Source organism: Fundulus heteroclitus, unplaced genomic scaffold (genome assembly GCF_011125445.2).
Source record: "Fundulus heteroclitus isolate FHET01 unplaced genomic scaffold, MU-UCD_Fhet_4.1 scaffold_154, whole genome shotgun sequence".
Taxonomy (NCBI): Eukaryota; Metazoa; Chordata; class Actinopteri; order Cyprinodontiformes; family Fundulidae; genus Fundulus; species Fundulus heteroclitus.
The window spans coordinates 1-22083 of record NW_023396566.1 but is presented as its reverse complement, the minus strand read 5'-3'; the positions used below and the strand labels follow the sequence as shown (position 1 = coordinate 22083).

Genomic DNA, 22083 nt, shown 5'->3' with positions numbered 1-22083 from the left:
TAGGGCTTCCCTCAATGTCAAAGTGAGAGTTCTGTTTTCGGTTCTGTGACCCCACAAACACTTGGCAGGAGGCTAAGAAATGACCCATCAGGGCTCCAGTGGCACCACAAACCTATGCAAAATGGCATAATGAGGTGTCAAACTTTGATTTTTCGCCGTTCCTTGCCCCTGTCGAGCACAGAAGAAGTGCATCTAGAGAGTCAGGGTGGCCGAGAGGTCTAAGGCGCTGCGTTAAGGTCGCAGTCTCCACTGGAGGCGTGGGTTCGAATCCCACTCCTGACACAATCTGCTTCTTACTCTGTTGGTAGGCAGTATTTGAACAGCTCATGTAAAAGGACAGATCAAAATAATCTCTTATTTGGAGTGTTTTTCTGTTAACATGGTATGTTCAAGTTTGTCCACGTCTACACAAGATGGATATATCAAGGTGCAAACTCATAAGTGTAAACAAGTGGCATTTAGCACACTTTCTGACTCTCTTCCACCAATAGTCAATATCACTCTTTTTCTGGGCCTAAGTGGGGGATGAGCGACTGGCCCGAGGGACACCAAGGGACACAAAGGAGCATGCAGAGGAAGTGGATTAGGGCTTCCCTCAATGTCAAAGTGAGAGTTCTGTTTTCGGTTCTGTGACCCCACAAACACTTGGCAGGAGGCTAAGAAATGACCCATCAGGGCTCCATGGCACCACAAACCTATGCAAAATGGCATAATGAGGTGTCAAACTTTGATTTTTCGCCGTTCCTTGCCCCTGTCGAGCACAGAAGAAGTGCATCTAGAGAGTCAGGGTGGCCGAGAGGTCTAAGGCGCTGCGTTCAGGTCGCAGTCTCCACTGGAGGCGTGGGTTCGAATCCCACTCCTGACACAATCTGCTTCTTACTCTGTTGGTAGGCAGTATTTGAACAGCTCATGTAAAAGGACAGATCAAAATAATCTCTGATTTGGAGTGTTTTTCTGTTAACATGGTATGTTCAAGTTTGTCCACGTCTACACAAGATGGATATATCAAGGTGCAACTCATAAGTGTAAACAAGTGGCATTTAGCACACTTTCTGACTCTCTTCCATCAATATCACTCTTTTTCTGGGCCTAAGTGGGGGATGAGCGACTGGCCCGAGGGACACCAAGGGACACAAAGGAGCATGCAGAGGAAGTGGATTAGGGCTTCCCTCAATGTCAAAGTGAGAGTTCTGTTTTCGGTTCTGTGACCCCACAAACACTTGGCAGGAGGCTAAGAAATGACCCATCAGGGCTCCATGGCACCACAAACCTATGCAAAATGGCATAATGAGGTGTCAAACTTTGATTTTTCGCCGTTCCTTGCCCCTGTCGAGCACAGAAGAAGTGCATCTAGAGAGTCAGGGTGGCCGAGAGGTCTAAGGCGCTGCGTTCAGGTCGCAGTCTCCACTGGAGGCGTGGGTTCGAATCCCACTCCTGACAGAATCTGCTTCTTACTCTGTTGGTAGGCAGTATTTGAACAGCTCATGTAAAAGGACAGATCAAAATAATCTCTGATTTGGAGTGTTTTTCTGTTAACATGGTATGTTCAAGTTTGTCCACGTCTACACAAGATGGATATATCAAGGTGCAAGTCATAAGTGTAAACAAGTGGCATTTAGCACACTTTCTGACTCTCTTCCATCAATATCACTCTTTTTCTGGGCCTAAGTGGGGGATGAGCGACTGGCCCGAGGGACACCAAGGGACACAAAGGAGCATGCAGAGGAAGTGGATTAGGGCTTCCCTCAATGTCAAAGTGAGAGTTCTGTTTTCGGTTCTGTGACCCCACAAACACTTGGCAGGAGGCTAAGAAATGACCCATCAGGGCTCCATGGCACCACAAACCTATGCAAAATGGCATAATGAGGTGTCAAACTTTGATTTTTCGCCGTTCCTTGCCCCTGTCGAGCACAGAAGAAGTGCATCTAGAGAGTCAGGGTGGCCGAGAGGTCTAAGGCGCTGCGTTAAGGTCGCAGTCTCCACTGGAGGCGTGGGTTCGAATCCCACTCCTGACACAATCTGCTTCTTACTCTGTTGGTAGGCAGTATTTGAACAGCTCATGTAAAAGGACAGATCAAAATAATCTCTTATTTGGAGTGTTTTTCTGTTAACATGGTATGTTCAAGTTTGTCCACGTCTACACAAGATGGATATATCAAGGTGCAAGTCATAAGTGTAAACAAGTGGCATTTAGCACACTTTCTGACTCTCTTCCCATAGTCAATATCACTCTTTTTCTGGGCCTAAGTGGGGGATGAGCGACTGGCCCGAGGGACACCAAGGGACACAAAGGAGCATGCAGAGGAAGTGGATTAGGGCTTCCCTCAATGTCAAAGTGAGAGTTCTGTTTTCGGTTCTGTGACCCCACAAACACTTGGCAGGAGGCTAAGAAATGACCCATCAGGGCTCCATGGCACCACAAACCTATGCAAAATGGCATAATGAGGTGTCAAACTTTGATTTTTCGCCGTTCCTTGCCCCTGTCGAGCACAGAAGAAGTGCATCTAGAGAGTCAGGGTGGCCGAGAGGTCTAAGGCGCTGCGTTAAGGTCGCAGTCTCCACTGGAGGCGTGGGTTCGAATCCCACTCCTGACACAATCTGCTTCTTACTCTGTTGGTAGGCAGTATTTGAACAGCTCATGTAAAAGGACAGATCAAAATAATCTCTTATTTGGAGTGTTTTTCTGTTAACATGGTATGTTCAAGTTTGTCCACGTCTACACAAGATGGATATATCAAGGTGCAAGTCATAAGTGTAAACAAGTGGCATTTAGCACACTTTCTGACTCTCTTCCATCAATATCACTCTTTTTCTGGGCCTAAGTGGGGGATGAGCGACTGGCCCGAGGGACACCAAGGGACACAAAGGAGCATGCAGAGGAAGTGGATTAGGGCTTCCCTCAATGTCAAAGTGAGAGTTCTGTTTTCGGTTCTGTGACCCCACAAACACTTGGCAGGAGGCTAAGAAATGACCCATCAGGGCTCCAGTGGCACCACAAACCTATGCAAAATGGCATAATGAGGTGTCAAACTTTGATTTTTCGCCGTTCCTTGCCCCTGTCGAGCACAGAAGAAGTGCATCTAGAGAGTCAGGGTGGCCGAGAGGTCTAAGGCGCTGCGTTCAGGTCGCAGTCTCCACTGGAGGCGTGGGTTCGAATCCCACTCCTGACACAATCTGCTTCTTACTCTGTTGGTAGGCAGTATTTGAACAGCTCATGTAAAAGGACAGATCAAAATAATCTCTGATTTGGAGTGTTTTTCTGTTAACATGGTATGTTCAAGTTTGTCCACGTCTACACAAGATGGATATATCAAGGTGCAAGCTCATAAGTGTAAACAAGTGGCATTTAGCACACTTTCTGACTCTCTTCCATCAATATCACTCTTTTTCTGGGCCTAAGTGGGGGATGAGCGACTGGCCCGAGGGACACCAAGGGACACAAAGGAGCATGCAGAGGAAGTGGATTAGGGCTTCCCTCAATGTCAAAGTGAGAGTTCTGTTTTCGGTTCTGTGACCCCACAAACACTTGGCAGGAGGCTAAGAAATGACCCATCAGGGCTCCAGTGGCACCACAAACCTATGCAAAATGGCATAATGAGGTGTCAAACTTTGATTTTTCGCCGTTCCTTGCCCCTGTCGAGCACAGAAGAAGTGCATCTAGAGAGTCAGGGTGGCCGAGAGGTCTAAGGCGCTGCGTTAAGGTCGCAGTCTCCACTGGAGGCGTGGGTTCGAATCCCACTCCTGACACAATCTGCTTCTTACTCTGTTGGTAGGCAGTATTTGAACAGCTCATGTAAAAGGACAGATCAAAATAATCTCTTATTTGGAGTGTTTTTCTGTTAACATGGTATGTTCAAGTTTGTCCACGTCTACACAAGATGGATATATCAAGGTGCAAGTCATAAGTGTAAACAAGTGGCATTTAGCACACTTTCTGACTCTCTTCCATCAATATCACTCTTTTTCTGGGCCTAAGTGGGGGATGAGCGACTGGCCCGAGGGACACCAAGGGACACAAAGGAGCATGCAGAGGAAGTGGATTAGGGCTTCCCTCAATGTCAAAGTGAGAGTTCTGTTTTCGGTTCTGTGACCCCACAAACACTTGGCAGGAGGCTAAGAAATGACCCATCAGGGCTCCATGGCACCACAAACCTATGCAAAATGGCATAATGAGGTGTCAAACTTTGATTTTTCGCCGTTCCTTGCCCCTGTCGAGCACAGAAGAAGTGCATCTAGAGAGTCAGGGTGGCCGAGAGGTCTAAGGCGCTGCGTTCAGGTCGCAGTCTCCACTGGAGGCGTGGGTTCGAATCCCACTCCTGACACAATCTGCTTCTTACTCTGTTGGTAGGCAGTATTTGAACAGCTCATGTAAAAGGACAGATCAAAATAATCTCTGATTTGGAGTGTTTTTCTGTTAACATGGTATGTTCAAGTTTGTCCACGTCTACACAAGATGGATATATCAAGGTGCAAGTCATAAGTGTAAACAAGTGGCATTTAGCACACTTTCTGACTCTCTTCCATCAATATCACTCTTTTTCTGGGCCTAAGTGGGGGATGAGCGACTGGCCCGAGGGACACCAAGGGACACAAAGGAGCATGCAGAGGAAGTGGATTAGGGCTTCCCTCAATGTCAAAGTGAGAGTTCTGTTTTCGGTTCTGTGACCCCACAAACACTTGGCAGGAGGCTAAGAAATGACCCATCAGGGCTCCATGGCACCACAAACCTATGCAAAATGGCATAATGAGGTGTCAAACTTTGATTTTTCGCCGTTCCTTGCCCCTGTCGAGCACAGAAGAAGTGCATCTAGAGAGTCAGGGTGGCCGAGAGGTCTAAGGCGCTGCGTTCAGGTCGCAGTCTCCACTGGAGGCGTGGGTTCGAATCCCACTCCTGACACAATCTGCTTCTTACTCTGTTGGTAGGCAGTATTTGAACAGCTCATGTAAAAGGACAGATCAAAATAATCTCTTATTTGGAGTGTTTTTCTGTTAACATGGTATGTTCAAGTTTGTCCACGTCTACACAAGATGGATATATCAAGGTGCAAGTCATAAGTGTAAACAAGTGGCATTTAGCACACTTTCTGACTCTCTTCCATCAATATCACTCTTTTTCTGGGCCTAAGTGGGGGATGAGCGACTGGCCCGAGGGACACCAAGGGACACAAAGGAGCATGCAGAGGAAGTGGATTAGGGCTTCCCTCAATGTCAAAGTGAGAGTTCTGTTTTCGGTTCTGTGACCCCACAAACACTTGGCAGGAGGCTAAGAAATGACCCATCAGGGCTCCATGGCACCACAAACCTATGCAAAATGGCATAATGAGGTGTCAAACTTTGATTTTTCGCCGTTCCTTGCCCCTGTCGAGCACAGAAGAAGTGCATCTAGAGAGTCAGGGTGGCCGAGAGGTCTAAGGCGCTGCGTTAAGGTCGCAGTCTCCACTGGAGGCGTGGGTTCGAATCCCACTCCTGACACAATCTGCTTCTTACTCTGTTGGTAGGCAGTATTTGAACAGCTCATGTAAAAGGACAGATCAAAATAATCTCTTATTTGGAGTGTTTTTCTGTTAACATGGTATGTTCAAGTTTGTCCACGTCTACACAAGATGGATATATCAAGGTGCAAGTCATAAGTGTAAACAAGTGGCATTTAGCACACTTTCTGACTCTCTTCCATCAATATCACTCTTTTTCTGGGCCTAAGTGGGGGATGAGCGACTGGCCCGAGGGACACCAAGGGACACAAAGGAGCATGCAGAGGAAGTGGATTAGGGCTTCCCTCAATGTCAAAGTGAGAGTTCTGTTTTCGGTTCTGTGACCCCACAAACACTTGGCAGGAGGCTAAGAAATGACCCATCAGGGCTCCATGGCACCACAAACCTATGCAAAATGGCATAATGAGGTGTCAAACTTTGATTTTTCGCCGTTCCTTGCCCCTGTCGAGCACAGAAGAAGTGCATCTAGAGAGTCAGGGTGGCCGAGAGGTCTAAGGCGCTGCGTTCAGGTCGCAGTCTCCACTGGAGGCGTGGGTTCGAATCCCACTCCTGACACAATCTGCTTCTTACTCTGTTGGTAGGCAGTATTTGAACAGCTCATGTAAAAGGACAGATCAAAATAATCTCTTATTTGGAGTGTTTTTCTGTTAACATGGTATGTTCAAGTTTGTCCACGTCTACACAAGATGGATATATCAAGGTGCAAGTCATAAGTGTAAACAAGTGGCATTTAGCACACTTTCTGACTCTCTTCCATCAATATCACTCTTTTTCTGGGCCTAAGTGGGGGATGAGCGACTGGCCCGAGGGACACCAAGGGACACAAAGGAGCATGCAGAGGAAGTGGATTAGGGCTTCCCTCAATGTCAAAGTGAGAGTTCTGTTTTCGGTTCTGTGACCCCACAAACACTTGGCAGGAGGCTAAGAAATGACCCATCAGGGCTCCATGGCACCACAAACCTATGCAAAATGGCATAATGAGGTGTCAAACTTTGATTTTTCGCCGTTCCTTGCCCCTGTCGAGCACAGAAGAAGTGCATCTAGAGAGTCAGGGTGGCCGAGAGGTCTAAGGCGCTGCGTTCAGGTCGCAGTCTCCACTGGAGGCGTGGGTTCGAATCCCACTCCTGACACAATCTGCTTCTTACTCTGTTGGTAGGCAGTATTTGAACAGCTCATGTAAAAGGACAGATCAAAATAATCTCTGATTTGGAGTGTTTTTCTGTTAACATGGTATGTTCAAGTTTGTCCACGTCTACACAAGATGGATATATCAAGGTGCAAGTCATAAGTGTAAACAAGTGGCATTTAGCACACTTTCTGACTCTCTTCCATCAATATCACTCTTTTTCTGGGCCTAAGTGGGGGATGAGCGACTGGCCCGAGGGACACCAAGGGACACAAAGGAGCATGCAGAGGAAGTGGATTAGGGCTTCCCTCAATGTCAAAGTGAGAGTTCTGTTTTCGGATTCTGTGACCCCACAAACACTTGGCAGGAGGCTAAGAAATGACCCATCAGGGCTCCAGTGGCACCACAAACCTATGCAAAATGGCATAATGAGGTGTCAAACTTTGATTTTTCGCCGTTCCTTGCCCCTGTCGAGCACAGAAGAAGTGCATCTAGAGAGTCAGGGTGGCCGAGAGGTCTAAGGCGCTGCGTTAAGGTCGCAGTCTCCACTGGAGGCGTGGGTTCGAATCCCACTCCTGACACAATCTGCTTCTTACTCTGTTGGTAGGCAGTATTTGAACAGCTCATGTAAAAGGACAGATCAAAATAATCTCTTATTTGGAGTGTTTTTCTGTTAACATGGTATGTTCAAGTTTGTCCACGTCTACACAAGATGGATATATCAAGGTGCAACTCATAAGTGTAAACAAGTGGCATTTAGCACACTTTCTGACTCTCTTCCATCAATATCACTCTTTTTCTGGGCCTAAGTGGGGGATGAGCGACTGGCCCGAGGGACACCAAGGGACACAAAGGAGCATGCAGAGGAAGTGGATTAGGGCTTCCCTCAATGTCAAAGTGAGAGTTCTGTTTTCGGTTCTGTGACCCCACAAACACTTGGCAGGAGGCTAAGAAATGACCCATCAGGGCTCCATGGCACCACAAACCTATGCAAAATGGCATAATGAGGTGTCAAACTTTGATTTTTCGCCGTTCCTTGCCCCTGTCGAGCACAGAAGAAGTGCATCTAGAGAGTCAGGGTGGCCGAGAGGTCTAAGGCGCTGCGTTCAGGTCGCAGTCTCCACTGGAGGCGTGGGTTCGAATCCCACTCCTGACAGAATCTGCTTCTTACTCTGTTGGTAGGCAGTATTTGAACAGCTCATGTAAAAGGACAGATCAAAATGATCTCTTATTTGGAGTGTTTTTCTGTTAACATGGTATGTTCAAGTTTGTCCACGTCTACACAAGATGGATATATCAAGGTGCAACTCATAAGTGTAAACAAGTGGCATTTAGCACACTTTCTGACTCTCTTCCATCAATATCACTCTTTTTCTGGGCCTAAGTGGGGGATGAGCGACTGGCCCGAGGGACACCAAGGGACACAAAGGAGCATGCAGAGGAAGTGGATTAGGGCTTCCCTCAATGTCAAAGTGAGAGTTCTGTTTTCGGTTCTGTGACCCCACAAACACTTGGCAGGAGGCTAAGAAATGACCCATCAGGGCTCCATGGCACCACAAACCTATGCAAAATGGCATAATGAGGTGTCAAACTTTGATTTTTCGCCGTTCCTTGCCCCTGTCGAGCACAGAAGAAGTGCATCTAGAGAGTCAGGGTGGCCGAGAGGTCTAAGGCGCTGCGTTAAGGTCGCAGTCTCCACTGGAGGCGTGGGTTCGAATCCCACTCCTGACACAATCTGCTTCTTACTCTGTTGGTAGGCAGTATTTGAACAGCTCATGTAAAAGGACAGATCAAAATAATCTCTTATTTGGAGTGTTTTTCTGTTAACATGGTATGTTCAAGTTTGTCCACGTCTACACAAGATGGATATATCAAGGTGCAACTCATAAGTGTAAACAAGTGGCATTTAGCACACTTTCTGACTCTCTTCCACCAATAGTCAATATCACTCTTTTTCTGGGCCTAAGTGGGGGATGAGCGACTGGCCCGAGGGACACCAAGGGACACAAAGGAGCATGCAGAGGAAGTGGATTAGGGCTTCCCTCAATGTCAAAGTGAGAGTTCTGTTTTCGGTTCTGTGACCCCACAAACACTTGGCAGGAGGCTAAGAAATGACCCATCAGGGCTCCATGGCACCACAAACCTATGCAAAATGGCATAATGAGGTGTCAAACTTTGATTTTTCGCCGTTCCTTGCCCCTGTCGAGCACAGAAGAAGTGCATCTAGAGAGTCAGGGTGGCCGAGAGGTCTAAGGCGCTGCGTTAAGGTCGCAGTCTCCACTGGAGGCGTGGGTTCGAATCCCACTCCTGACAGAATCTGCTTCTTACTCTGTTGGTAGGCAGTATTTGAACAGCTCATGTAAAAGGACAGATCAAAATAATCTCTTATTTGGAGTGTTTTTCTGTTAACATGGTATGTTCAAGTTTGTCCACGTCTACACAAGATGAATATATCAAAGTGCAAGTCATAAGTGTAAACAAGTGGCATTTAGCACACTTTCTGACTCTCTTCCATCAATATCACTCTTTTTCTGGGCCTAAGTGGGGGATGAGCGACTGGCCCGAGGGACACCAAGGGACACAAAGGAGCATGCAGAGGAAGTGGATTAGGGCTTCCCTCAATGTCAAAGTGAGAGTTCTGTTTTCGGTTCTGTGACCCCACAAACACTTGGCAGGAGGCTAAGAAATGACCCATCAGGGCTCCGTGGCACCACAAACCTATGCAAAATGGCATAATGAGGTGTCAAACTTTGATTTTTCGCCGTTCCTTGCCCCTGTCGAGCACAGAAGAAGTGCATCTAGAGAGTCAGGGTGGCCGAGAGGTCTAAGGCGCTGCGTTAAGGTCGCAGTCTCCACTGGAGGCGTGGGTTCGAATCCCACTCCTGACACAATCTGCTTCTTACTCTGTTGGTAGGCAGTATTTGAACAGCTCATGTAAAAGGACAGATCAAAATAATCTCTGATTTGGAGTGTTTTTCTGTTAACATGGTATGTTCAAGTTTGTCCACGTCTACACAAGATGGATATATCAAGGTGCAACTCATAAGTGTAAACAAGTGGCATTTAGCACACTTTCTGACTCTCTTCCATCAATATCACTCTTTTTCTGGGCCTAAGTGGGGGATGAGCGACTGGCCCGAGGGACACCAAGGGACACAAAGGAGCATGCAGAGGAAGTGGATTAGGGCTTCCCTCAATGTCAAAGTGAGAGTTCTGTTTTCGGTTCTGTGACCCCACAAACACTTGGCAGGAGGCTAAGAAATGACCCATCAGGGCTCCATGGCACCACAAACCTATGCAAAATGGCATAACCAGGTGTCAAACTTTGATTTTTCGCCATTCCTTGCCCCTGTCGAGCACAGAAGAAGTGCATCTAGATAGTCAGGGTGGCCGAGAGGTCTAAGGCGCTGCGCTCAGGCTGGGGAACATTCGGCCGGGTGGAGGGGGGAAGAAGGGGGAAGAAGGGGGGAGAAAGGGGGGAAGAAGGGGAAGGGAAAAAAAGGAAAAAGAGGAAAAAAGAGAGAAAAACGGAGAATGTTTTGGCATACTTCTGTATAATAAACATTTCTACAGTCCTCTGAATGTAAACTGGAAGATTTTAAAACATTGACCGATGTCCGACATGCCATGAACGGGATACGAACCCGCGCGCGACTGGTATTGAGGCGCGGGTGAAAGATCACGTGACATAGCGTCCACTATGTGACGCTGAGAATAAGATTTAACGTGAAATAAAGCGATATGCATTTATACAGAATACTTTCAGGGACGTGCACGTCGTTATTGCGAATAAAGACCTTTGTTTTTTATTTACTCAACTGCTCCTATAATTTCTAATACAGATTCTTATATAAATGTATGTGTTTTCCCTGTCTTTCTTATAAAGATACCCCAGGAAGGACCAAAACCCGAGGAAGTCGTGGCAGGATTTGGAAGGCTGACCTACCATCTGAAAGGACTCTATCTATTTTTTAATAAAAAACTAAACAAAAAAATGTATTTTCTCTCTGGGATTATTAAAGTATATCTGATCCTGATATCTATCTATCTATCTATCTATCTATCTATCTATCTATCTATCTATCTATCTATCTATCTATCTATCTATCTATCTATCTATCTATCTATCTATCTATCTGTGTGTGTGTGTATATATATATATATATATATATATATATATATATATATATATATATATATATATATATATACACAGTACATATATGTTTCTATGTATATTTTTGTTACTTTAATATATCAATCCCCATTTCGAACACACTGTTTAACAGTTTTTTTTCCCCAAAATGATTGCAATCATTACACTTTAAGTAAATGTATAAAACGGCTTTATTTTTCAGTAACAACTGTTGGACAATAAAAGTCATCATGTTTATTCACAGAATGTTTGTGCTCTTCAATGTCCATAACAAAATGAAAAAAGATAACAAAAGGTAAATGTTTAATATAATAAAACCAAATATTTTGACATAAAACTGATTACAAATATGAAACACTTGTATACAATTTTATTTTCCCACCCTCCTCATCTCCTCCAACCACTGCTCCTTTGTAAGGACCTCGGACTGTGGGCAGTAAACCCTCCCACGGTAGTGGCTATGCCCAGTCTCTGCTGTGCGGAAGAGGCCACATTTTTTGCACGTATTAGCCTGTACCGTTCTTTTATATGGCCTCTTTCTTGAGGGTTGCTGGTGAAGGCTGGGTTGAGAGGTTCCCTGCATTTGTGCAGGCTGCATTTGTGCAGGCTGCATTTGTGCAGGCAGGACAACCTGATATAGAACCACAGGTTGTCCTACCTGTGTGAAGACCTGTTGAGGGACCCCAGAAGCCAAGGGAACCAAGGGTGCACAGCCTGCTGGGACCGGGAGAACCGCTGGGGCCGGGAGAACCGCTGGGGCCGGGAGAACCGCTGGGGCCGAAAAGAGCTGCCTTTTTGCAGCACCTTTAGGGAAGATGGAACACGGTGCCTGCCTTTGTTTGGCCTGACCAGCTGTACATTCTGGCAGCTGATATTGATGTTCATGCTGCTGCACTGGCACAGGAATGGAAGGCAGCACTTTTGGGTCCAACAATGGTTCTTCCGACACAGGTAAGTTGGTAGGAACAGAAGTTCCCTGAAGCAGCACAGACAGCTCCTGCTTCTTCTGCCTGCCACTGTGCCACTGGATCAGGGTGGTCTGATTAACCTCCACCAGCTGAATCTCTGATCCCTGCATCACTCTGCCATTTCCGATCACCAGCTGCCTGATTTTACGATAGTCCCTCAAAATTAGGGACCACCGTGATTCTGTCCCTTTGCCTTTCCTTTTCGGGGCTGGGTGCAGACTACAAAGTCTAATAAAAATGGCCTCCACCAACCTACAGCAGTCAGGCCACTGTGCAGGAGCGCTGCTGGCACCTAGCATGCAGCGGGTTGTGCTCTCCACACCAGGAGTTTTGGAGGGCTTCTTCGGTGATCGAAAGCGTCCACTCAAAAGTCTCTCCTGGTGGCGTGCTGCATACACAACCCGCTGCTTGTCCCCGTCATCCAGCCTCTGCCAGAGCTCTGTGATGCGGTCTGCCTGTAGGTTGGTGAGACAGAGCGAGGTCTGCTCCCGAAGCCCCACCAAGTAGTCAGCAAGCATGTCAACGTGCTGGTATCCAGGCACATTCTGGTCATCAACAGCCTGTGAATATTATTAAGCACAAAAAAGAAAATTACAATTTAAACCTTGAAAACAACCAAACTGATGCTTTAGATGTAATAAACCATGTGAAAATGCACAACAGTAGCAAATAACTGTTACTGACCATGGTTTCATCTGAGGTATCTCCAGCCTCAGATATGCTAGAGGCCAGCGGGGAGATGCCTGGAGATGCCGTGCAGGGAGCAGGTCTGGAGGAGGCGCTGGGAGCTGGAGAGGGAGCCACTGTGGAGGAGGAGGCGCTGGGAGCTGGAGAGGGAGCCACTGTGGAGGAGGAGGCGCTGGGAGCTGGAGAGGGAGCCACTGTGGAGGAGGAGGCGCTGGGAGCTGGAGAGGGAGCCACTGTAGAGGAGGCGCTGGGAGAAACCTCCAAATCTATCAGTGTGGGGTCATCTGTGAAGTCAGCGAAGCCCTCATCTTCTTCATCGACTCCCGCATCGTGCTCCTCAATCAAGCGGGCAGTCTCCTCTGAGTCGGGGTTCATGTCCTGCAGTGCCTGACCAGTTTGCTGAAACAGGTACTGCAGTCCGATGAGCTCACCTGAGACAGAACAAAAAACATAATGAACAACACAGACTGGAATATGTAAAACCAAGTAAGCTGTATAAAACATTAATATAATGGCTCAGCTGAGTGTCAACTGTAAAACCTAATTTAATATAGAACGCAAAGATATGGTTGAATCCTGTAAATAAAAATGTTTTTTCCTATGATCAAGCAGCATCTTTATATTATCTATAATGTGCTCAAGTTTACTGTTGTTTTTACTTAATGCACAAATCCTCCCCTTGTCATGTTATTTTGTATGCTTTATAAAAATAAAGAACATTGATGTAAAAAAAGAAAAATGTTTTCACTAAAAGCTGGGGTTATTGTGGTGCAGCGTAAGAGTTTTAGTGAGATCACAGACACAGCCTCATACTTTTCCTCTGGCCTAGTAGTAGTGATGTCATTCTTACCTGTGTAACGTGCGGGCGGACAGAACTCAGGTGCCAGCTTTCTGCCAAACAGCTTCTGGTAGTGTTTATTGACGGAATGCAACAAATCACCAGAGTAGCAGCACAACGACGACTTCTTCATTGCGAGGGCAGCAACACGCCTATCCTGGTTCCACCTGTGCAGCCCTTCCAACAGGTAAACCTGAAAATTCAGGCTGTTGGCGCTGGTTCCTAGAAGCAAAGTCAACACATGAAACACATCAAATACACAAACGCACATCAATGACAAGGCACAAATTTTGGTTTAAATAATTTCAATACAAACCTGGTATGAAGCGGTTGAGGTGGAGATGAAAAGACTCCAAGGAAGTTGAGCCTCGGGCACACCTGAACACCGGCAGCCGCACGCCTCCCTTGGTCAGCTCACCGGTTTTGGTGTAAAGAGCGACACCTGCTGGGTCTTGGATGCACTTTACATGTTTTTTCTGGACCCGCCAGATGTGCTCCATCCTCTCCTGATCAAACAGAGGAACGCCAAGGGAGTCGTTGCCTTGGGGCCCCATCAGTGCAGCAATCAGCTCCTCCAGCAGCCGGACCGTGGTGTCCACTCCTCGTGTCCTCCGTCGGCAGTGGAGAGCCAACTCGTCCTTGGTCAGATGCTTGTCCACATCTGTGGAAGGGAGTCCCTGGGACCGCAATTGCTGAGCCTTGGCTTCACGCAGCAGTGCTAAATCAGCAGCATCCCATTCAAAAATGCACGTTGACATGCGTGACATGTAGAATGGGTACAGCTGATGGGCATCGGTGGTGCATCCCAGGGCAAGCCGCCGCATAAAGTGCCAAATATCCAGCCTCACCACAAGCTGTGGCCACCCGCTGAATCTGGCCTGCAGCTTGGTTGTTTCTGCTGCCTCGGCACAGCAACCGCAGTCCACGTAAAGAGCAACAGGGGGATCCACACCAGCCTGCTGGTACCGCTTCACCAGGCCACTCGCCATCCTGTCTAAACCAGCTCCCTCCTGAGCGGTCAGGACGCTGATTAGAATCTGGCCGTGCTCGTTTCCCACGGAGCTCAGCCAGAGAGCCGTTCCCTTTGCAGTCCCAGCAAGCTTCTTTGTGATCTGAAGACATGAACAGAGCCACACACAATATTGTTGTGAAATAGCAAAATGCTAAATAACTGAAATGCCAAATGTAGTTAATAGAACCCTATTTTACAGAAAACAAGATTGTTCAACCTTTTTTGTGGAATCCATCTTCAGGATGGTGCCATACGTCGAGGTGATGTGGGCCTTGATGTCGTCGAGCTTTGTCAAAATGTCCTGGCTGTAGACAGAGAGGAGCCACTTACAGCTGGGGACAACTTCAGGCTCCGGAGGCTCAGGGTACGTCACAGGCAGCAGACCCTGGTGCTGGAGGAAGCCCATACACGCAGTGGTGTACATCGACACCCGTTGCAGCCACTCCTCTGAGTGGTTCTCCCTCAGCTGCTTTAACACCCGTGTGGGGCTGTTGCCCAGGCCCCTCTCCCGCAGAAGCCGAATTACTCGGATGTCACAGGCATACCTTGGTTACAGATAAAGAAATCAGCAAGATTGTACAGCATTCATTTGGATATGGAAAAAGAGAACAGGACAAAATACTCACTTCTGAGTCATGATGACCCGGAATCCTGACCTGTGAGCCAAGTCTAGCTGTTGGAGGACAGCTCGGCTCCAGGACACGTGTGAGCCTTTACATCTGGTACAAATCAGCGTCTCTGTGACCATGATGTAAATGCGGTCAATGTCCAGGACCCGCCGTGCCCTTTTGTGAAGCCCTGCCCCAGTGAGCTGATGCCCACCACACGCAGGGTTGGGGCAGACCACCTTGACCTTCCACAACTTGTACGGCATCCATACAAGCAGTGAATGGGCAAAGAAGCGGTCAGGTGAAGGTGGCTGGTGGTAGAGGGGACTCGGCTCCGGTGGGTAGTACCACAGCTTCAGGTTGTCCTGCAGCTGTGGTTTGTCCTTTGCCCCCATCCTAAACAGAGCTTTTGCAATCCACCGATGGTCCTCAGGTGGGAAGCCCTCTGACCACAAACGGGGCAGCTGTGGAGTGACAGCAAAAAAAGAAAGAAAAGAAGCAATGTATAATCACGCTTTGCTATCAGAAAAAAAATATATCAGTGCAAGAAAACTTACAGATACAGGAGCAACCACCGGTATCTCAGGTATGAGGGCTGGTTCCTCGGTTTGGATGTCTACAGCCTGTGCAAAGTTTCATTATCAGATACTTACATTTGTAAAATAACACTTTATTGTGACACACATAATGAAGTGTAGAGCACCAGAAGCTCTAGATGAAAAAGGTGATCACTCACTGAGATGGTCGTGCTGACTGCAGAACCAGGCATGTCAGTGTCTTGTGTGACTTGTTTCTGTAAAATAAAGTCTTAAGTAACATTCATAAACAACCCACTTTTCTACAGTAGAATTTTAATTGCAATTTACCTGAGTCACTTTTCTGGCCATGGCCAGATTTGGCTTTGCAGCTGCAAGATGTGACCCACTGAATCTTGGCTTGGTAAACTGAAAAACCATAATCAAAGAAATGTATAATGACGAGCCATTCACCAAAAAAAATCATCATATATTTATGAGTATTAACAACTAAACTAGTACCATTGACAGGTTCATTGGTTGTCGCTGCTTGTGGCCTATAGCTCCATGTGCAGCAGGGGACGTGGGTGAGGTCACAGCAGCCTGGCGAAAACTTGCAGCAGGGGACGTGGGTGAGGTCACAGCAGCCTGGCGAAAACTTGCAGCAGGGGACGTGGGTGAGGTCACAGCAGGCTTGCGAAAACTTGCAGCAGGGGACGTGGGTGAGGTCACAGCAGGCTTGCGAAAACTTGCAGCAGGGGACGTGGGTGAGGTCACAGCAGGCTGGGAAACACTTGCGGTTGATGCCTCTGGTCTTGTAGAAGATGGTTGCTGTTTCAAGACAATTCAAGGCAACAGGAGATACATTAGTGGTCACTTTTGGAGATGATATTTGAACTATACTTCATAACTATTATGGCTACCCAACCTTCTGGATGTGGAATCCACATAAGCATTTCCTGACACCACCAAACAGGGATTTCTGTCCAGGCTGCATCATTGGACATTTCTCAATCTGAAAACAATTGTAGATTTAACTAAATCAGTTAATATATGTGGTGACATGGTAATTTAATTTCAGACTTATCCCATCTTTATTAATGTGTCAAAAGCCAGTTTATGCAGTTAAAATTGGTGACATATTAACTGCTAAAACGGCAGTTAAAAACAATATAGAAACATACCCTTTGATACAGCTCGTGCCACTTCTTTTGTCTTGGTGCAGGTCTGTTTCCCTGCCCTGCAGGCCATGACCCTGTGGCAGCAAAACTCCTGAGTCGTGCCATCCACACAGTGTCTGGCATTGGCTTGTGTGATTTTGATGCCTTAAGAGAATTTAAAAAAAAAGGAAGCAAGTCAAGCACTTTTGAAACTCTTATTTAAACTAAAAGAATTAAAGTATAACAGCATTATAGGAGTATACTCAATGAATGGGTGTATTTAATATAATACATATAAAATAATTCAAAATATGTACACTTCTACTACCTAATCAGATCACATCTGAGCTGGTTTAGCATTTCCTTGTCTCTGTAATCAGTGAAAATTATGTTTTATGATAATCAACTTGTAGTTGTCCCAAAACAGCAGACTTTGAACTTCTCGGCTGCTGTCTTAGCTAGCAAACGTTTAAAAAATATTTTTTTGTTAGATAAAAATTATTTTATATATTTATATATATATATATATATAAATATATATATATATATGTATATATACTTTTTTTAATACTCGATGGAAAACGCTATCGCCACGATATCAGCTGTAGCTTAGCGCCGGCGCCGGCTTTGTTACGGTGCTATTACAGGTATAGCAGTTAAAACGTTATCTTATAATCATGGTAATATCACACAGCATTGCAATAAAAGTGCAGATACTTACCATATCGCTAAAAAGACCAACTTCTCTTCTCAACGCCGACTGAATGTATCGCTCTGGGAACTTTCCACTCTATGTACCGGTAGCAGCTCCAGCTTAAACGCGATTGGTTAAAAGATTAAGCCCGCCCACCTCAACCCCGAAACGCGATCGGTTGTGGATTTTCATATTTTCGGTATTGCTCAGACATTATTGGTCAGTTACTTCAACAGTTTTTCCCAAACTGAATAATACTTAAACACCATTGGCCCTAATGTTCAACCCTTTCCCGGCCGATTCTCCGACCGCAGGCGCTCAGGTCGCTGTCTCCACTGGAGGCGTGGGTTCGAATCCCACTCCTGACACAATCTGCTTCTTACTCTGTTGGTAGGCAGTATTTGAACAGCTCATGTAAAAGGACAGATCAAAATGATCTCTTATTTGGAGTGTTTTTCTGTTAACATGGTATGTTCAAGTTTGTCCACGTCTACACAAGATGGATATATCAAGGTGCAACTCATAAGTGTAAACAAGTGGCATTTAGCACACTTTCTGACTCTCTTCCACCAATAGTCAATATCACTCTTTTTCTGGGCCTAAGTGGGGAATGAGCGACTGGCCCGAGGGACACCAAGGGACACAAAGGAGCATGCAGAGAAAGTGGATTAGGGCTTCCCTCAATGTCAAAGTGAGAGTTCTGTTTTCGGTTCTGTGACCCCACAAACACTTGGCAGGAGGCTAAGAAATGACCCATCAGGGCTCCATGGCACCACAAACCTATGCAAAATGGCATAATGAGGTGTCAAACTTTGATTTTTCGCCGTTCCTTGCCCCTGTCGAGCACAGAAGAAGTGCATCTAGAGAGTCAGGGTGGCCGAGAGGTCTAAGGCGCTGCGTTAAGGTCGCAGTCTCCACTGGAGGCGTGGGTTTGAATCCCACTCCTGACACAATCTGCTTCTTACTCTGTTGGTAGGCAGTATTTGAACAGCTCATGTAAAAGGACAGGTCAAAATAATCTCTTATTTGGAGTGTTTTTCTGTTAACTTGGTATGTTCAAGTTTGTCCACGTCTACACAAGATGGATATATCAAGGTGCAACTCATAAGTGTAAACAAGTGGCATTTAGCACACTTTCTGACTCTCTTCCACCAATAGTCAATATCACTCTTTTTCTGGGCCTAAGTGGGGAATGAGCGACTGGCCCGAGGGACACCAAGGGACACAAAGGAGCATGCAGAGAAAGTGGATTAGGGCTTCCCTCAATGTCAAAGTGAGAGTTCTGTTTTCGGTTCTGTGACCCCACAAACACTTGCCAGGAGGCTAAGAAATGACCCATCAGGGCTCCATGGCACCACAAACCTATGCAAAATGGCATAATGAGGTGTCAAACTTTGATTTTTCGTCGTTCCTTGCCCCTGTCGAGCACAGAAGAAGTGCATCTAGAGAGTCAGGGTGGCCGAGAGGTCTAAGGCGCTGCGTTCAGGTCGCAGTCTCCACTGGAGGCGTGGGTTCGAATCCCACTCCTGACAGAATCTGCTTCTTACTCTGTTGGTAGGCAGTATTTGAACAGCTCATGTAAAAGGACAGATCAAAATGATCTCTTATTTGGAGTGTTTTTCTGTTAACATGGTATGTTCAAGTTTGTCCACGTCTACACAAGATGAATATATCAAAGTGCAAGTCATAAGTGTAAACAAGTGGCATTTAGCACACTTTCTGACTCTCTTCCATCAATATCACTCTTTTTCTGGGCCTAAGTGGGGGATGAGCGACTGGCCCGAGGGACACCAAGGGACACAAAGGAGCATGCAGAGGAAGTGGATTAGGGCTTCCCTCAATGTCAAAGTGAGAGTTCTGTTTTCGGTTCTGTGACCCCACAAACACTTGGCAGGAGGCTAAGAAATGACCCATCAGGGCTCCTAGGCACCACAAACCTATGCAAAATGGCATAATGAGGTGTCAAACTTTGATTTTTCGCCGTTCCTTGCCCCTGTCGAGCACAGAAGAAGTGCATCTTGAGAGTCAGGGTGGCCGAGAGGTCTAAGGCGCTGCGTTAAGGTCGCAGTCTCCACTGGAGGCGTGGGTTCGAATCCCACTCCTGACAGAATCTGCTTCTTACTCTGTTGGTAGGCAGTATTTGAACAGCTCATGTAAAAGGACAGATCAAAATGATCTCTTATTTGGAGTGTTTTTCTGTTAACATGGTATGTTCAAGTTTGTCCACGTCTACACAAGATGAATATATCAAAGTGCAACTCATAAGTGTACCCAAGTTGCATTTAGCACACTTTCTGACTCTCTTCCACCAATAGTCAATATCATTCTTTTTCTGGGCCTAAGTGGGGGATGAGCGACTGGCCCGAGGGACACCAAGGGACACAAAGGAGCATGCAGAGGAAGTGGATTAGGGCTTCCCTCAATGTCAAAGTGAGAGTTCTGTTTTCGGTTCTGTGACCCCACAAACACTTGGCAGGAGGCTAAGAAATGACCCATCAGGGCTCCATGGCACCACAAACCTATGCAAAATGGCATAATGAGGTGTCAAACTTTGATTTTTCGCCGTTCCTTGCCCCTGTCGAGCACAGAAGAAGTGCATCTAGAGAGTCAGGGTGGCCGAGAGGTCTAAGGCGCTGCGTTAAGGTCGCAGTCTCCACTGGAGGCGTGGGTTCGAATCCCACTCCTGACACAATCTGCTTCTTACTCTGTTGGTAGGCAGTATTTGAACAGCTCATGTAAAAGGACAGGTCAAAATAATCTCTTATTTGGAGTGTTTTTCTGTTAACTTGGTATGTTCAAGTTTGTCCACGTCTACACAAGATGGATATATCAAGGTGCAACTCATAAGTGTAAACAAGTGGCATTTAGCACACTTTCTGACTCTCTTCCACCAATAGTCAATATCACTCTTTTTCTGGGCCTAAGTGGGGAATGAGCGACTGGCCCGAGGGACACCAAGGGACACAAAGGAGCATGCAGAGAAAGTGGATTAGGGCTTCCCTCAATGTCAAAGTGAGAGTTCTGTTTTCGGTTCTGTGACCCCACAAACACTTGGCAGGAGGCTAAGAAATGACCCATCAGGGCTCCATGGCACCACAAACCTATGCAAAATGGCATAATGAGGTGTCAAACTTTGATTTTTCGTCGTTCCTTGCCCCTGTCGAGCACAGAAGAAGTGCATCTAGAGAGTCAGGGTGGCCGAGAGGTCTAAGGCGCTGCGTTCAGGTCGCAGTCTCCACTGGAGGCGTGGGTTCGAATCCCACTCCTGACACAATCTGCTTCTTACTCTGTTGGTAGGCAGTATTTGAACAGCTCATGTAAAAGGACAGATCAAAATGATCTCTTATTTGGAGTGTTTATCTGTTAACATGGTATGTTCAAGTTTGTCCACGTCTACACAAGATGAATATATCAAAGTGCAAGTCATAAGTGTAAACAAGTGGCATGTAGCACACTTTCTGACTCTCTTCCATCAATATCACTCTTTTTCTGGGCCTAAGTGGGGGATGAGCGACTGGCCCGAGGGACACCAAGGGACACAAAGGAGCATGCAGAGGAAGTGGATTAGGGCTTCCCTCAATGTCAAAGTGAGAGTTCTGTTTTCGGATCTGTGACCCCACAAACACTTGGCAGGAGGCTAAGAAATGACCCATCAGGGCTCCGTGGCACCACAAACCTATGCAAAATGGCATAATGAGGTGTCAAACTTTGATTTGTCGCCGTTCCTTGCCCCTGTCGAGCACAAAAGATGTGCATCTAGAGAGTCAGGGTGGCCGAGAGGTCTAAGGCGCTGCGTTAAGGTCGCAGTCTCCACTGGAGGCGTGGGTTTGAATCCCACTCCTGACACAATCTGCTTCTTACTCTGTTGGTAGGCAGTATTTGAAAAGCTCATGTAAAAGGACAGGTCAAAATAATCTCTTATTTGGAGTGTTTTTCTGTTAACTTGGTATGTTCAAGTTTGTCCACGTCTACACAAGATGGATATATCAAGGTTCCTTTTTTCACCTCCGGAATATCGCCAAAATTAGAAACATTCTGTCCAGGAGTGATGCTGAAAAACTGGTCCATGCATTTGTTACTTCAAGGCTGGACTATTGTAATTCTTTACTATCAGGAAGTCCACAAAATGCAGTTCAAAGCCTTCAGCTGATCCAAAATGCTGCAGCAAAGAGTTCTGATGAAAATCAACAAGAGGGATCATATTTCTCCAATTTTAGCTTCCCTTCATTGGCTTCCTGTTAAATCAAGAATAGAATTTAAAATTCTTCTTCTAACGTATAAAGCCCTTAATAATCAAGCTCCATCATATATCAGAGCTCTGATTACCCCGTATGTTCCTAACAGAGCACTTCGCTCTCAGACCGCAGGTCTGCTGGTGGTTCCTAGAGTCTCTAAAAGTAGAATGGGAGGCAGATCCTTTAGCTATCAGGCTCCTCTTCTGTGGACCAACTCCCAGTTTTGGTCGTGAGGCAGACACCCTGTCTACTTTTAAGACTAGGCTTAAAACTTTTCTTTTTGACAAAAATTATAAATAGTGACTCATGTTACTCTCAGCTACCTTTATAGTTTTACTGCTAAGGCTTAGGTTACTGGAGTATATCAGGATCTAATTTTCTCACTATATTGAGTTCTACTGTTCTTCAATTATGCATTATGTGTTGTCATTTCTGCTTTAACTTTTGTTCTCTCTCTTTTCTCTTCATAGTAGGTACACCTGGTCTGGCGTTCTGTTAACTGTGACATCATCCAGAGAAGACGGCTCACCCGCTACTACCATCTAATGTAGAACAGCTTACTAGCTCACTGTGTGCTTTGTGCTTTTTTGTC

The 22083-nt window shown here is 46.3% G+C and overlaps 1 protein-coding gene and 23 non-coding genes across 24 annotated transcripts; 23 read left to right on the top strand and 1 right to left on the bottom strand.

Annotated features, from left to right (window-relative positions):
- The first annotated feature begins 199 nt into the window (after positions 1-199).
- On the top strand, positions 200-282 carry trnal-aag. The gene has a single exon. It is a non-coding gene; the product is annotated as a tRNA-Leu (tRNA).
- A 500-nt stretch (positions 283-782) lies between these two features.
- trnal-cag lies at positions 783-865 on the top strand. The gene has a single exon. It is a non-coding gene; the product is annotated as a tRNA-Leu (tRNA).
- A 492-nt stretch (positions 866-1357) lies between these two features.
- Positions 1358-1440, top strand: trnal-cag. The gene has a single exon. It is a non-coding gene; the product is annotated as a tRNA-Leu (tRNA).
- A 492-nt stretch (positions 1441-1932) lies between these two features.
- On the top strand, positions 1933-2015 carry trnal-aag. The gene has a single exon. It is a non-coding gene; the product is annotated as a tRNA-Leu (tRNA).
- A 496-nt stretch (positions 2016-2511) lies between these two features.
- On the top strand, positions 2512-2594 carry trnal-aag. The gene has a single exon. It is a non-coding gene; the product is annotated as a tRNA-Leu (tRNA).
- Positions 2595-3087: 493 nt separating this feature from the next.
- On the top strand, positions 3088-3170 carry trnal-cag. The gene has a single exon. It is a non-coding gene; the product is annotated as a tRNA-Leu (tRNA).
- Positions 3171-3664: 494 nt separating this feature from the next.
- trnal-aag lies at positions 3665-3747 on the top strand. The gene has a single exon. It is a non-coding gene; the product is annotated as a tRNA-Leu (tRNA).
- A 492-nt stretch (positions 3748-4239) lies between these two features.
- On the top strand, positions 4240-4322 carry trnal-cag. The gene has a single exon. It is a non-coding gene; the product is annotated as a tRNA-Leu (tRNA).
- Positions 4323-4814: 492 nt separating this feature from the next.
- Positions 4815-4897, top strand: trnal-cag. Its single transcript has one exon. It is a non-coding gene; the product is annotated as a tRNA-Leu (tRNA).
- Positions 4898-5389: 492 nt separating this feature from the next.
- On the top strand, positions 5390-5472 carry trnal-aag. Its single transcript has one exon. It is a non-coding gene; the product is annotated as a tRNA-Leu (tRNA).
- A 492-nt stretch (positions 5473-5964) lies between these two features.
- trnal-cag lies at positions 5965-6047 on the top strand. The gene has a single exon. It is a non-coding gene; the product is annotated as a tRNA-Leu (tRNA).
- Positions 6048-6539: 492 nt separating this feature from the next.
- On the top strand, positions 6540-6622 carry trnal-cag. The gene has a single exon. It is a non-coding gene; the product is annotated as a tRNA-Leu (tRNA).
- A 494-nt stretch (positions 6623-7116) lies between these two features.
- trnal-aag lies at positions 7117-7199 on the top strand. The gene has a single exon. It is a non-coding gene; the product is annotated as a tRNA-Leu (tRNA).
- Positions 7200-7691: 492 nt separating this feature from the next.
- Positions 7692-7774, top strand: trnal-cag. The gene has a single exon. It is a non-coding gene; the product is annotated as a tRNA-Leu (tRNA).
- A 492-nt stretch (positions 7775-8266) lies between these two features.
- trnal-aag lies at positions 8267-8349 on the top strand. Its single transcript has one exon. It is a non-coding gene; the product is annotated as a tRNA-Leu (tRNA).
- A 499-nt stretch (positions 8350-8848) lies between these two features.
- trnal-aag lies at positions 8849-8931 on the top strand. The gene has a single exon. It is a non-coding gene; the product is annotated as a tRNA-Leu (tRNA).
- A 492-nt stretch (positions 8932-9423) lies between these two features.
- Positions 9424-9506, top strand: trnal-aag. The gene has a single exon. It is a non-coding gene; the product is annotated as a tRNA-Leu (tRNA).
- A 1441-nt stretch (positions 9507-10947) lies between these two features.
- LOC118558741 lies at positions 10948-16794 on the bottom strand. Its single transcript, XM_036129305.1, has 12 exons — positions 16587-16794; positions 16331-16417; positions 15925-16233; positions 15754-15831; positions 15624-15680; positions 15445-15510; positions 14906-15351; positions 14497-14824; positions 13584-14379; positions 13280-13489; positions 12427-12860; positions 10948-12302 (listed from the first exon to the last, which is right to left on the bottom strand). The coding sequence occupies exons 1-12, from the start codon at positions 16704-16706 to the stop codon at positions 11145-11147; spliced, it is 4089 nt and encodes a 1362-aa protein (XP_035985198.1). The 5' UTR covers positions 16707-16794; the 3' UTR covers positions 10948-11144.
- Positions 16795-18123: 1329 nt separating this feature from the next.
- Positions 18124-18206, top strand: trnal-aag. The gene has a single exon. It is a non-coding gene; the product is annotated as a tRNA-Leu (tRNA).
- A 499-nt stretch (positions 18207-18705) lies between these two features.
- Positions 18706-18788, top strand: trnal-cag. The gene has a single exon. It is a non-coding gene; the product is annotated as a tRNA-Leu (tRNA).
- A 492-nt stretch (positions 18789-19280) lies between these two features.
- Positions 19281-19363, top strand: trnal-aag. Its single transcript has one exon. It is a non-coding gene; the product is annotated as a tRNA-Leu (tRNA).
- A 499-nt stretch (positions 19364-19862) lies between these two features.
- Positions 19863-19945, top strand: trnal-aag. The gene has a single exon. It is a non-coding gene; the product is annotated as a tRNA-Leu (tRNA).
- A 499-nt stretch (positions 19946-20444) lies between these two features.
- Positions 20445-20527, top strand: trnal-cag. Its single transcript has one exon. It is a non-coding gene; the product is annotated as a tRNA-Leu (tRNA).
- Positions 20528-21019: 492 nt separating this feature from the next.
- trnal-aag lies at positions 21020-21102 on the top strand. Its single transcript has one exon. It is a non-coding gene; the product is annotated as a tRNA-Leu (tRNA).
- The last annotated feature ends 981 nt before the right edge of the window (positions 21103-22083 follow it).

Coding starts and splice junctions, on each gene's coding strand:
- LOC118558741 (XM_036129305.1), bottom strand. CDS start 16,706: ATGCCAGACACTGTGTGGATGGCACGACTCAGGAGTTTTGCTGCCACA. Junction 15,511..15,623: donor CAGTCAGCACGACCATCTCA/GTGAGTGATCAC, acceptor AACTTTGCACAG/GCTGTAGACATCCAAACCGA. Junction 14,380..14,496: donor AGATGGATTCCACAAAAAAG/GTTGAACAATCT, acceptor TCATGTCTTCAG/ATCACAAAGAAGCTTGCTGG.